At 39.1% G+C, this 14,223-nt stretch overlaps 1 protein-coding gene and 1 pseudogene across 2 annotated transcripts; both read left to right on the top strand.

Annotated features, from left to right (window-relative positions):
* The first annotated feature begins 835 nt into the window (after positions 1 to 835).
* Positions 836 to 13,875, top strand: TRIM5 (tripartite motif containing 5). Its single transcript, XM_081280614.1, has 7 exons — positions 836 to 1,309; positions 2,245 to 2,340; positions 6,549 to 6,779; positions 11,140 to 11,162; positions 12,469 to 12,569; positions 12,825 to 12,851; positions 13,261 to 13,875. The coding sequence occupies exons 1-7, from the start codon at positions 890 to 892 to the stop codon at positions 13,866 to 13,868; spliced, it is 1,506 nt and encodes a 501-aa protein (XP_081136740.1). The 5' UTR covers positions 836 to 889; the 3' UTR covers positions 13,869 to 13,875.
* Positions 2,612 to 5,689, top strand: LOC308634603 (ATP-dependent RNA helicase DHX15-like; annotated as a pseudogene). Its single transcript has 5 exons — positions 2,612 to 2,688; positions 2,885 to 3,400; positions 3,627 to 3,906; positions 4,076 to 4,276; positions 4,619 to 5,689. The product of its transcript is annotated as an ATP-dependent RNA helicase DHX15-like (transcript).
* Positions 13,876 to 14,223: the final 348 nt, after the last annotated feature.

Here is a 14,223-nt window from a genome sequence, read left to right as displayed (position 1 = left end):
CGTTTTTGATATTTAATCTAGTTGCTAACACAAAGTCAGTGACATTTTGTAGAATGATTGCAAGACCAATAGGTAACTATGCAGTTAGCTCTTTTGTCTTGGATTAACTGTAATGTAGAGAGGGGACATCTAAATGGACCCTAAATGGAATAAGTTCATCTCACCTCAATGTATTGAAGATAAATCACATTGAAAATAGTAAGTCACTTAGTATCTCTATGTGTATTTCACACATCTAGTGAAAGTATTATAACTTATGAGGTTCAGACACACTCCCAGGAGCACACACTCATTTTTATTTATTATGTGCTTTTGATAAGAAAAAAATAGCATTGCATAAGTATCAGAGATGATGGTGTTTGAACTCTTGGTAAGGTAGTCAGAGCAGCTCTTTGTGATAAGATAACAGGTAAGGAGTCATACTAATATCAGGGAGCTTTCTATACTGGGAAAGAGCAAGGGTGAAATGCCTGAGGCATGAGTTGTTTGGTGCTTTTAACACTGAGGATGTGTTTTTGGCCAGGGGAAAAACAGGCAAGGATAGATGGTAGGTTACACAAAATTCTTGCTAGAACAGGCCTCTATTTCTCTGCCTTTCCAGTAATAGTAAAGGGAAATAATAGTCGTTACATATATGAAATTTATCATGTGACGTGACCTACTTGATATTTATTATGAAAAGATCTTACACAATGTTACCAAACTCTGTTCTTTGTTTCTCCTCTTTTTTAAAAATTTTGGTCTGGGTCTATTATCATTTCTACATAGTCAGTATCCATTCTATTTCAACCTTTCTTACTCTGCCCACTTTTGATCTTCCAATCATGTAGGAATCTGAGTAGGAGGAATCTCAGAAGTCAGGACAGGCAGGAGCAGGAAAACAGATGCTATGGCTTCAGCAATCCTGGGGAATGTAAAGGAGGAGGTGACCTGCCCCATCTGCCTGGATCTCCTGACACAGCCTCTGAGCCTTGACTGTGGACACAGCTTCTGCCAGGCCTGCATCACATCAAACTATGAGTCCATGATGAGTCAAAAAGGGGAGAGCAGCTGCCCTGTGTGCAGAATCAGTTACCAGTTTGAGAACCTGCGGCCTAATCGGCATGTGGCCAACATAGTGGAGAGGCTCAGGGGCGTCAAGCTAAACCCAGAGGAGGAACAGAAGGTGTATCACTGTGCACGCCATGGAGAGAAACTCCTACTCTTCTGTAAGAAGGATAAGCAGGTCATTTGCTGGCTTTGTGAGCGTTCTCAGGAGCACCGTGGACACTCCACGTTCCTCTTGGAGGAGGTTGTCGAGGAGTACCAGGTAAGAGATCAGGTGGGGGGAGGACAGAGACGATATCTATTCTTTACACTCTAATTACGTTTTGTCGGGGCTGGGGATGTGGCTCAAGCGGTAGCGCGCTCGCCTGGCATGCGTGCGGCCCGGGTTCGATCCTCAGCACCACATACCAACAAAGATGTTGTGTCCACCGATAACTATAAAATAAATATCAAAATTCTCTCTCTCTCTCTCCCTCACTCTTTCTTTTTTTTTTTTTTAAAGAGAGAGTGAGAGAGGAGAGAGAGAGAGAGAGAGAGAATTTTTAATATTTATTTTTTAGTTCTCAGCGGACACAACATCTTTGTTGGTATGTGGTGCTGAGGATCGAACCCGGGCCGCACGCATGCCAGGCGAGCGCGCTACCGCTTGAGCCACATCCCCAGCCCTCCCTCACTCTTTCTTTAAAAAAAAAAATTACGTTGTGTCATGGAACCGATGCCTGTGATTTGTTTCTATGCTATGCTATGCTTACCTTCTGAGACCTAAAGGATGAATTTTTACCTTCACTTAATTGCTAAGCCTGGAGTAGAAACTCTTGGACAGGGAGCATAAAAATACTGCGGCCTTGTGCTAGATGGGTAGAGATTTCGAGTCCAAGAAAAGCTCTTTCAGCAGAAGAGTGAATGAGAAGGGTTGATATATAAGTTCTTTCCTTGCTGCAAAATCAAGTTCCTCTTCTAGTGCAAAAATATTTAGACTACTGTTGGTGAGAGGTTGGTAACATTATTACCAGAGACTTAGAGAAGACACCTTCCACCACAGGATTTCTTCCAGTTCATAGATTACCATTGTCTGTTCACACAGTTTCTGAAAGCTCTAGTTTCTTCTGAGAGCAACCTGATTTCTTCCAGGTTTATCCTCTCTCTAGGTGCTAAGAAAATTCTTCCCTTGACTCTGGTGTGGTTCTTTTCTCACAGGAGAAGTTTCAGGAAATGTTGCAAAACCTGAAGAGATCCAAGGAAGAAGCTGAGAAGTGGAAAGTTGACATCCAAACTGAGAGAACTTTCTGGAAGGTAGGAGGAAATACTTTCTGAGGGAATTAGCTAGAACTCTGGGCAGGATCTTCTTCTTTATTTCATGGCAGTCTATAAGGTGGAAAGCATTTGAATAATCCTCTTTGCCCTTTTCCCTTTTGGAGTGGAGGCTGGAGAGTGGGTACAACACAAAGGAATACAGCTGTTTGGAGAGAGCTGTTCACAGGGAGGCACTCCAGTGAGGTTGGCTTGCATCCTGTTGCTGTGGTGCTTTTTGAGACTCTGATTCTACTGAAGGAATACTTTGGCAATGGGTCATGGCTCTGTCTTCAATGTTCAGCTTTTGGCAGAGGTTCAAGAGTGGAATGAGGAAGTTGTAGCTGGAGCGTGGGCATCCCCAAGAGTTAAGTGGTTCTTCTCCACTGTGCAATACAGTCGCCACATTTTTTCTTTTTAATTCCTTCCAAACCACTTGCTCAAAGAATAAGATGCCCAAATAGCGCTGGTTAGACCTACAGGAGGATAACTCCTCCAACCAGAAGCCTGCAGGAAACATGAGAAAGAAGGACTGAGAATGTGATAGAGGGCTTAGAGAGCAAGAGAGGGAGAAAAAAAGCCAGAAGGAATTGTGAGCTTCGACCAATTGTTATGCTTATCAGTGCTGTATTACGACCTTTAAAAGTTTCTCATTTATCTCATTCAACACATTCTGCTCATTCAGAGCACACACTGGACATGCAGGACACAAATCACTTCTGCATTATATTAATCCACTCACCAGTTTACCCCATACACCTTGATGATTATGATATTCTAAAGAAATGACTTCAGCTCTTTGTTTGAATAGGTTTACAGATATGCTGGTTATTTGTTATTTGTTCTGGTTGGTGAGACTGGGTCTGGTAAGACAACAGTTGTGTGTGGAGTATGTGCGATCTTCACCAGGACCCAAGAGAGGAGTTGCCTGTACCCAGCCCAGGAGAGTGGCTGCAGTGAGCGTGGCTCAGAGAGTTGCTGATGAAATAGAGGTGACGTTGGGCCAGGAAGTTTGTTATTCCATTTGATTTGAAGACTGCAGTAGTGCAAAAACTATACTTAAGTATATGACTGGGCTGGGGATGTGGCTCAAGTGGTAGCGCGCTCACCTGGCATGCGTGCGGCCCGGGTTCGATCCTCAGCACCACATACAAACAAAGATGTTGTGCCCGCCAAAAACTAAAAAATAAAGATTAAAAAATTCTCTCTCTCTCTCTCTCTCTCTCTCTCTCTCTCTCTCTCTCTCTCTCTGTCTCTCTTTAAAAAAAAAAAAAAGAATTAAAAAAAAAGTATATGACTGATGAGATGTCACTTCATGAAGCCATTAACGATCCCCTCCTGGAGCAATATGGTGTAATAATCGTTAATGAGGCTCATGAAAGAACACTGGCTACATATATTCTCATGGGTGTTTCAATGCAAGTTGTAAGACATCGATTCGATTTAAAGGTTATAGTTACGAATACTACTACATGAGGGAAAATTCAGATTTACTTTGATCACTGTCCACTATTAATTATGCCTAGCCTCATACATCCTGTTGAGATCTTTTATACTCCAGAACCAGAGAGAAACTATCTTTTTTTTTTTAAAGAGAGAGAGAGAGAGAGAGAGAAATTTTTAATATTTATTTTTTAGTTCTCGGCGGACACAACATCTTTGTTTGTATGTGGTGCTGAGGATCGAACCCGGGCCAGGCAAGCGCGCTACCGCTTGAGCCACATCCCCAGCCCAAGAGAGAAACTATCTTGAAGCAGCAATTCAAACAGTGATCCAGATACATATGTAGGAAGAGGAGGAGGGAGATCGTCTACTTTTCTTTACCAATCAAGAAGAAATTGATAAAGCCTATAAAAGAATAAAGCATGAGGTTGATGTTATGTGTTCTGAAGTTGGTGACATTAAAATTATTCCACTGGACTGGGGTCATGGCTCAGTGGTAGAGCACTCATCTAGCAACTGTGAAGCACTGGGTTCGATCCTCAGCACCATGTAAAAATGAAATAAAGATATTGTGTATCCACCTACAACTAAAAAATACTTTAAAAAAGTTATTCCAAAAAATATGAATTGTAATGCATTCTGCTATCATATATAACAAATTAGAATAAAAACCAAAATTTTTAAAAAATCAAGATAAGGTATTTCTAAAACAGTGTACAGAATTGAGAAAGCCATAGACTTGTCTAAATTTTCTTCTCAGTTTATCTAAGTGTTATCCTCAAGAATATATTAAAAAAAAAATCATTCCACCCTTCTCTGCAGTCCACTCCAGCAGTAGCACCCTCCACCTCCCAATAAATAAAATGCAGTAATTAGAAGAATGGTGGTCGTGTCAACTAACATTGCAGGACATCACTGACATCACTGTCACTCTTTTGGTGACAGCTATTAGAGCAGCTTCAGATCAGCTTCAGAGCTGGTTGACTAGACATACCAGACCTAGGAAATGCTTCAGGATTTACACAGAGAAACTTATAAAACAGGAATGCAGGATAATATCCTGAGATTGTGCATTCTAATTTAGCATCAGTGGTGTTACAGTTGAAGAAACCTGGTTTTGATGAATTGGTGCATTTTGATTTTATGGATCCACCAGCTCCTGAAACTCTGATGAGAACCCTAGAAATTTTGCATTATCTGGGTGCTTTAAGTGATGATGGAGCTCTGACTGAATTGGGATCCATGATGGCAGTTTCCTCTAGATCCACAGCTTGCTAAAATAGTTATTGCAAGTTGCAACTACAATTGTTCTATTGAGGTCCTATCTATTACTGCTATGTTGTCAGTCCCACAGTGTTTTGTTTGCCCCATGGAGGCCAAGAAAGCTGCAGACGAGGCCAAGATGAGATTTGCCCACATAGATGGAGATCATCTGACCCTGCTGAATGTCTATCATGGTTTTAAACAAAATCATGGGTCGGTTCAGTGGTGTTATGGCAACTTCATCAACTACCAGTCCCCGATATCCACAGACAATGTACGCCAGAGCTATCTCGAATTATGGACAGACTTTATCAGCAGGGACCATTATAGTAACATAAGAAAAGCTTTGGTTACTGGGTATTTTATGCAGGTGGCACATTTAGAAGGAACAGGCCATTACTTAACTGTGAAAGGTAACCAGGTCATTCAGTTGCATCCTTCTAGAGTTCTTGACCACAAGGCTGAATGGGTATTTTATAATGAGTTAGTTCTAACAACAAAGAATTACATCTGGACATGTACAGATATCAAGCCAGAATGGCTGCTGAAAATTGCCCCTCAATATTATGACATGAGCAGTTTCCCACAGTGTGAAGTAAGGAGGCAGTTGGACTACATTATTGCCAAACTTCAATCCAAGGAATAGTCGCAGTACTGAATTCCATGCTTAGAACTGAAGTTATTCAGAGGAGAGCTTTAAAAGATGAATGAATTCAAAAGTACAAGTTGTGCTCTTCATGTAGGTTCAATAATGGCCTTTAGGCCGGCTGTGGTGATGCACGCCTGTAATCCTAGTGACTCAGGAGGCTGAGACGGGAGGTTGGCAAGTTCAATGTGAACTGCATTAAGGCGAGGCATTAAGCAATTCAATTAGACCCTGTGTCTAAATAAGATATAAAATAGGGCTGGGGTTATGGCTCAGTGTCAAGTGCTTCTGAGTTCATTCCCTAGTACCAAAATAATAATAATAATAATGGCCTTTATTCGAAAGCTTTTTAATTTTTCTTTACAATAAGTATTCCAATTTGATTTCATAGATTTAAACATTTATGCCTCCCCTTTGTGTTGACATGCAAGGTCATTGTAATTGTTGAGATTGATTTTAGAAGTTGTAAAATGTTACCTCTTCTGCTTATGTAAATACCATCTTCTGTCTCAGTACATAGGCAGTGACTTAAAAAAAGTCTATTATACTAAAAAAAAAAAAAAAAGAAAGAAAAGAAAGTGAAATGAGGAGCAGGTATGAGTGTCCTGAATAGCTGAAGCTGAGGCACACCCAGGTATCCCACTACAGCTCAGGTTGAGTCTGGACAATGCTGACTTCAGGTCATTGTTTTGGAATGTCATGAAGGAAGGGAAAGGGAAAGATCAGAATCTCTCCCTTGGTTCCAAGACTACCCTGTGAGAACTCACCAGGTAAAATAGTTCTTTTTATGGTTCCTATACCCAGTCTCTCTCTCTCTTTCTCTCTCTCTCTCTCTCTCTCTCTCTCTCTCATCCCAAAGAACAAAATACAGAGTGAGGTGGAAAATGTCCAGATAGAGTTTGGAAAACTGAGAGACATCCTCCAATCCGAGGAGGAGCAGGAGATCCAAAAGCTGAAGAACGAGGAGGAAGTTATTATGAACAGCCTGACAGAGTCTGAAAGTGAGCTGATCCGGCAGAGCCAGTTGGTGAAAGATTTCATCTCAGATCTGGAACATCGGTTGGAAGGGTCAACAGTTGAGATGCTGCAGGTAAGATTTCAACTTCTCTGGGCCCTGAAGTGCCTCATTCCCAAATCAATTATGAAGCTTATGGAATAAGTAAATGTGTAAATAGCAAGGAAAAAATCCCATTTTTATTATTTTATCGAGTGCATTTCAAATTTTTAAACTTTTTTATTGGTGTCTGGCTGTTTTAGATTTATACTTCCTGAGTCTGTTTTTGGTCATTGATATCCTATAGGAATTTGTTAATTTCATCTGATTTTCAAATATGTAATCCTAATTAATCATAAGAATTCTTTGTAATCCTTTTAATGTCTATGTGTCTATGTATTGACTATTTTAATTTACAGAAAATGTATATATTTATCATATATGTGCCCAATTCTCCCTGCCCTTTAGCTCCTGACTAGCCCCATTTTAACTCTCTACTTATATGCGATCATTTTCTGCCCATTCCTCATACTTAAATGAAATCATGCAGCATTTGTTCTTAGTGCTTGTTTCATTTAGTGTAATCTCCTGCAGGTTCATTTCATGTTGCTGCAAATGACAGATTTCTGTCTTTTTTAAAGCTGAATAGTATTCCATTGTGTGTGTGTGTGTGTGTGTGTGTGTGTGTGAGAGAGAGAGAGAGAGAAATTTTCTTTATCCATTCATCCTTTGATGGGTGCTTAGGTTGATTCCAAAACTTGGCTATTGTGAATAGTGTTTTAGTAAATCTGAGAGATATCTCATGAACATACTTATTCATATACTTTGGATATAGTCCCAGTTGCTGGGTGGCTGGATCATTTTTAAATTTTTGAGGAGCCTCCATATTATCTGTCATCATAGCTGTGCTCATTTACATTCCCCCCAACATTGTGCCAAGGTTTCCTTTTCTCCGTGTCCTTTCCAATGCTTGCCTTTCCTTTGTGATAATAGTCTTCTTACCAAGTGTGAAGTGGGATCTCTCAGTGTAGTTTTAAGTTGTGTTTCCTTGATGATTAGTGATTTTGAGCATTTTTTTCATATACCTACAGTTTGTTTGTCTTCTTTTGAGAAGTGTTTGTTCAAGTCCTTTGCCAGTGTTTAAATTGGACGTTTGTTTTTCTGCTATTCAATTATACGTGTATATGTGTTCTTTATATATTTTGGATATTAACCCCTTAAAAACATATGCTTTGCAGATGTTTTCTTCATTCTGTAGCCTGTCTTTTCATTTGGTTGATTATTTCCTTTTCTGTGCACAAGCTTTTCAGTTTGGTGTAATACCATTTTTCTAATTTTGTTTTTGTTGCCAGGGTTTGGGGTTCAGTCAAAATATCATTGCTCAGACCAATGACATGGAGTACTGCAGTATGTTTTCTTCAAGTAGTTTTATAGTTTCATGTGTTATGTTGAAGTTTTTTATCTACTTTGAAATGATTTTTGTATGTGGTATGATATGTTCTTTTTTTTTTTTTTAAAGAGAGAGTGAGAGAGGAGAGAGAGAGAGTGAGAGAGAGAGAGAATTTTTTAATATTTATTTTTTAGTTCTCGGCAGACACAACATCTTTGTTGGTATGTGGTGCTGAGGATCGAACCCGGGCCGCACGCATGCCAGGCGAGCGCGCTACCGCTTGAGCCACATCCCCAGGCCCAATATGTTCTTAATTATCATTCTTCTGCATATAATTATCCAGTTGTCCCAATGCAGTTTATTCAAGAGACAGTTTTTTCTTCTCCGTACTTAACCCCCAGCACTATGGGTTGACCCAAGGGGAACTCTAGCACTTAGGTACATCCCTAGCCCTTTTTATTTATTTATTTATTTTTTATTTTGAGACAGGATATTGCTGAGTTGTCTAAGCTGGCTTGAACATATGATCAAGTCACTGGTTTAGTGGGCATTGCCACTATGCCTGAACCTTCTGTGTACTCTTGGTACGCAGCGTATTAAAAATCAACTGACCATAAATACACCCACTCCCACCAACCTCCAGACTCCCTATTGTTTTCCATTGACAAGTGAATCTGTTTTGTGTCTTTATTAGCATAGTTTTGTTGGGGCTGGCACACTCGCCGGGCATATATGCGGCCCGGGTTGGATCCTCAGCACCACATACAAAGAAAGATGTTGTGTCTGCCGAAAACTAAAAAATAAATAAAAAATTTTTAAAAAAAGATTACAGATCAGGGCTGAGAATATAGCTTTGTCAGTAGGGTGCTTATTAAAAAAAAAAAAAAAAGCATAGTTTTGTTATAGATTTTAAACTCATTGTGATGCCTCCCGCTTTGCTCCTTTAGCTGAATTTGAAATATTTTAATGTTTCTCTCTTTCAGTTTTTTCAACCCATTAACACAAGATATCTTTCCACTTTTTTTGTCTGTTTCAATTTTTGTATCAACTTTTTTATAGGTTTCAGTATATAGATTTCTCACTTCCTTGTTAACTTTAAGTATTTTATTTTATTATAGCTATTATAAGTGGGGGTTTCTTCATTTCTTTTGGATAGTTGTTAGTATAGAAAATCAACTAACTTTTGTATATTGATTTTACATCCTAGAACTTTACTGAATTAGTTTTTTTATTCTAAGATTTCTGTGTGTGTGTTTGTGAAATCCGTAAGGTTTTCAATAAGATCATGTTGTCTGCAAAGAGGAAAAATTTAACTTCCATGTTGGATATCTGTTTCTTCTTTTACTTGCCTAATTGCTTGGGCTAAGACTTTCTGTACTATGTTGACAAAAGTGGTGAAAATGGGCTTTTTCCTGATCTTGGAAGAAGGGTTTTCACCATCTCACTGTTGATTATGATATTACCTCTGAGTTTGTCATGTATGGACTTTATTTTATTGTATATTCCTTGTGTAATTAATTTCTTGAGAGTTTTTATCATGAAAGGATATAGAACTTCATGATATGCTTTTTTTGTATCTTTTGAAATCATCATATGGTTTTAATATTACATTCTGTTAAAATTTGTATGTTGAAGCATCCTTGCATTATGAGTCAGGGTCTCACTAAGTTGCTTATGACCTCACTGAATTGCTGAGGCTGGCTTTGAACTTGTGATCCACTGTGCCACTGCACTTGGCCTTTCTTTTTCTTTCTTTAGTCAGTTTAGTTACATTTGATCACCTTTATTAATTCATCTATTGTTAGCCTTTTTATGTCATTTATTTTTGACAATCTCTATTGTGATAAGGATATGGAGACCATAGAATTCAGTGCAGTCACTGATATAATTGTGTTTATATTTGCTACTTTGTTATTTGTGTTCTATATTTCTTCTGAAGTTTCTTGGTATTTTTCTTAAGTGCCTTTTTTTGTTATTGTTGTTGAATAAATATATTCCAGGATAGAAATTTAGTCTTCCTGGTTTTCTAGCTGTATTTTTGTTGTCTTAGTGCTTGATCTGGTGATAACAAAATGCACCCTATTCTGTCTCAATCTACTTCACATCAATACTACCTTAATTCCTGCAAAATATAGAAACTTGGCACAAATACTTCATTTCCTTCCTCCTTCTTTGGGATCTTATTGTTATATACACACACAATATACATATATAAATTATCAAAGTAGTACTTAATTATTGTGTTAATATATTTCCAAATTATTAAGAAGTAATTTGGGAAATGAACTATAGAGTTTTTTATAGTTTATTTCTTTCTATGAATTTGACCCACGTGTTGAAGGAATTTTAGTTGCAACTGAACATCTTTAAATATTGTGCCACGCACCTTGGCACATGCCATAACCCCAATATTTTGGGAGGCTGAGGCAGGAGAATCGTAAGTTCCATCAAGGTCAGTCTCACTAACTGAGGGAGTGTCTGGGTTCAATCCCCAGTGGGCCCCCCGCGGCCCCCCCAAAAAAAATCCTAAAAAAGAAAAAAAATCATCAAGCTCATGTGCCAGCAACACACTCTAAATTCTCTTCTGGTATTACATCTATTTCCCTTCATTTTTGAAGAATTTTTTTTTGCCTTATGTGGATTTCTGGCATTTTCCTCTTTCTTTCAGTCTTTTACTCAACTTTGGTTATCCAGAGTCTGCTTATACTTGGCAAATAATAGTATATCAGTTTATGTAAATATTGAATAAGTGAACGAATTGTGCATTATTTAAATTATCTCATGGGGAGCCATGGAATGACTGGCTTGAACTTATCTTTTTGTGTGTGTGTGTGTGTGTGCGTATGTGGTGCTGAGGATTGAACCCAGGGCCTCGTGCATGTGAGGCAAGCACTCTACCAACTGAGCTATATCCCCAGCCCTTGAATTTATCTTTACTATTTTGTTCATCACACTGTGAGCATCTCTGTTCTCAGCAGAGCAGGGGCTGGTGACAATGTGATGAAGCTTGGTCAGTGAGGACAGTCTGTGATTTCTTAACTTGTGTTTTTCCCCCCTTCTTTCTAGGATATGAATGATGTCATGAGAAGGTACGTGTGCGATACCAGGGATGATCCTTTTGTGTAGTAAGAAGAGATTTGTAGTTAGTAGAATTATCTGGCATTCAGTTAGAATACAACATCTCCCAGGTCAGGTAAATTTAGATATAGTATTATCTTAAATTTATAGTCACAAATCACGATTTGAGTATTGTATAGACTAGACAGATTCTATGATGGGGACTTGGGTTGTGGAGGTCAGAGTTTGAAACAGTAGTTGTCCTGGGGATAAGATGTTCTAACATTAGACCCCCTGTGGCACCACCATTTCTTGCCCTCATGTGCCTACTTCTAGCTCTGGCTGCAGTTTTAATGGCTGCTTTATTTACTGTAGGCAAGATTTTTCTTCTTTGTCTGATAAGTACTAAGAATTACTCTTTGGGACAATTCCTGGATGTTTGTATGTTTCTTCTGGGAATAAAGGAGACCAAGGGCTTCTTTGTGATCTCTATTTAGATTTTCACAAACAAACTAGAATCTCTGGATAATTAAAAATCTTGACTGAAGTTGAAGTTGGTCTATCAGGGATAAAGTGTATGAAAGAGTTTCTGTATGTACAAGCATCTTCCAGTTGCATGATAAGGAGGCTGAACCGTCAGGAACTAAGTTGAAGGTGCCAGAAGGCACTGCCTTGGTGTGCAAGGATAGCAACACACCAGAATCAGTTGATCCATGTGCATCGAATACTTTGGGAAAGGTGCATATTTTCAGAAACATAGATTTCAGACTACTATGACTTTTGTGTTCATAGTATTGTCCTTGCCAAATATTTGACATTTTCCCCAGAGAATATGAAACCTCAGATGTCACCTGAGGGCTTCCTTATTAGTAATAAGCTTTGAACATTTCCAGGTATGATTCTTACATTTCTTATTTCTCAAATACCCAGGAGCCAGGACCTGCAGTCTTAGTTTCTGAACATTTTCTTGAGAACACACACTCATAGCACTGATATTCCTCATATTCTTTTTTCTTAGACACCAGAGTTTTGTAAAATCCAATATTTCACCATTGACCATGCATTCTAGGAGGTAGAGAGAGAGGGGCAACTTGATTCACTTTAGAAATTATGCTTCTGAGATGTTAAGACCCTCATAAGATCACAAAGAAAGTAAATAGGGAGGTGACCATGAAATATTTCTTACGAGTTCAGAGTTAGGAATCTTCCCTTCCCTTCTCAGGATCCTTGGTGAAGAAAGTTCAAGTGCATCAATGGGGTGAAATGATGGGAAGAAATCGTTGTTGTCGGGTGGGGACCACAAGGTCTGAAGTGTGGGTCAACTTTTTCCATCCCTAGGTGTAAGGACTTAATACTGAGGAAGCCAGAAACTTTCCCCAAGGAACATAGAAGAGTATTCCGAGCTCCTGATCTGAAGGGGATGCTGCAGGTGTCTCAAGGTGAGAAGAGCTAGGTTAAGTGTGTGATTCTAGTGGTGGCAGGTGACAGATGGGGAAGAAGGTGTGGTTTCTAGGTAAGGGAGAGTGGACTCTGTGTGTTCACCATGTGGTCATATTTAATGGGGAGTGGCCATTCATCCTCACTTGCCAGTTTACTGCCCTATGATATCCCTCCTCCTTTTCCTAATCTGGAAAGGGAATGGATTTCAGTGCTGACACCTTTGTATTTCACACTATGAATTTTTCTCATTTCAGAGCTGACAAATGTTCAACGCTACTGGGGTAAGCAGAAATTACTGTATCATAAGCCACAGTCTTCTCAACGTCTTTCAGAATTGATTTCTCTGATAGTTCTCATGTTTTAAGGTCCATGTTGCTCCTTCCAACAGTCACTCACATACCTTGTTTCTTCAGTGTTCTCTCTCTCTGACTTCTTTTTTTTTTTTTTTTGGTAGTTGTTCATGGGTACAATGCCTTTATTTTATTGGTTTATTTTTATGTGGTACTGAGGATTGATCCCAGTGCATCATGCATGCTATGCAAGCCCTCTACCACTGAGCTACAGTTCCAGCCCTCTCTATGACTTCTGATCAGAATTTATTCCACTTCTTAAATTCTTCTCAGGATTCCTTTAGTAAGATCACAAATAAAGCTAAATCGTAGCTGTCATGTAACTCTAATTTTTCTACAGTTCACCTGACACTGTCTCCAAGCAACAATCCAAATATTGTCATTTCTAAGGACCAGAGACAATTAAGATATGTAACTCACTACTCACGCAAGCCTGTATTTGAACACTCGCGCAAGCGTGGGAATTATCATGAAGGTGTTCTGGGCTACCCACCTATCACATCAGGAAAACATTACTGGATGGTAGATGTGTCCAAGAAGAAGGCCTGGTATCTGGGGTTGTGTGATAGAAGTTATTTTCAATCCTCAAATTTCCAAGGACAGAGTAAAAATTATCAACCTAAATGTGGCTATTGGGTTATAGGGCTTCACACATTTGAATATAATCCTTTTGTGGAGGATGCTAGGCTTCCCATATTTGAATATAAAGCTTTTGAGGAGGATGTTCACTATGATCCTTTGACCTTGGTCCTCTCTGTAACTGTTCCTCCACAACATATTGGGGTTTTCCTAGATTATGAGGCTCGTGAACTTTCTTTTTACAATGTTACAAACCATGGGTTTCTTATCTATAAATTCTCCAATTGTTCCTTTTCTAAGGAAGTTTTTCCTTATTTCAATCCTGTGACATGTCCAGAGCCCATGACACTACACTGGCCAAGCTCTTGAAACTTCTTACTCTCATCCCATCTGTGTAATGCCTCTGGCCCTTTTGTGTATCCCATGCTCCTGAGCTCACCTGCACCATTTTATCCACCTGTCCTTGCTGTCTTCAGCATTTCTGTTAGGAAGTCATTCAGTCATAGATGTGTATGAGGATTTATCCCTCCATCATCTCCCATGCTTCCAAGGCAAAATGACCATTAAATAATCCTCATTAAATAATCCCATTGTTGAGGTAACACCTCTGCCAAATCTTGAAAACTCTCTTCTTTTTTTGCTACTGACAGAAGATGAAGGAGAGTTTCTACCACCTTTCTATATTATTGAGGGCTATGCATAGGAGTACCTCTATAGAATGACC

This window comes from Spermophilus citellus (assembly GCF_964194105.1).
Source record: "Spermophilus citellus genome assembly, chromosome: 2".
Taxonomy (NCBI): Eukaryota; Metazoa; Chordata; class Mammalia; order Rodentia; family Sciuridae; genus Spermophilus; species Spermophilus citellus.
The sequence above is the reverse complement of the archived record's forward strand: the minus strand, read 5'-3'. Positions and strand labels throughout refer to the sequence as shown.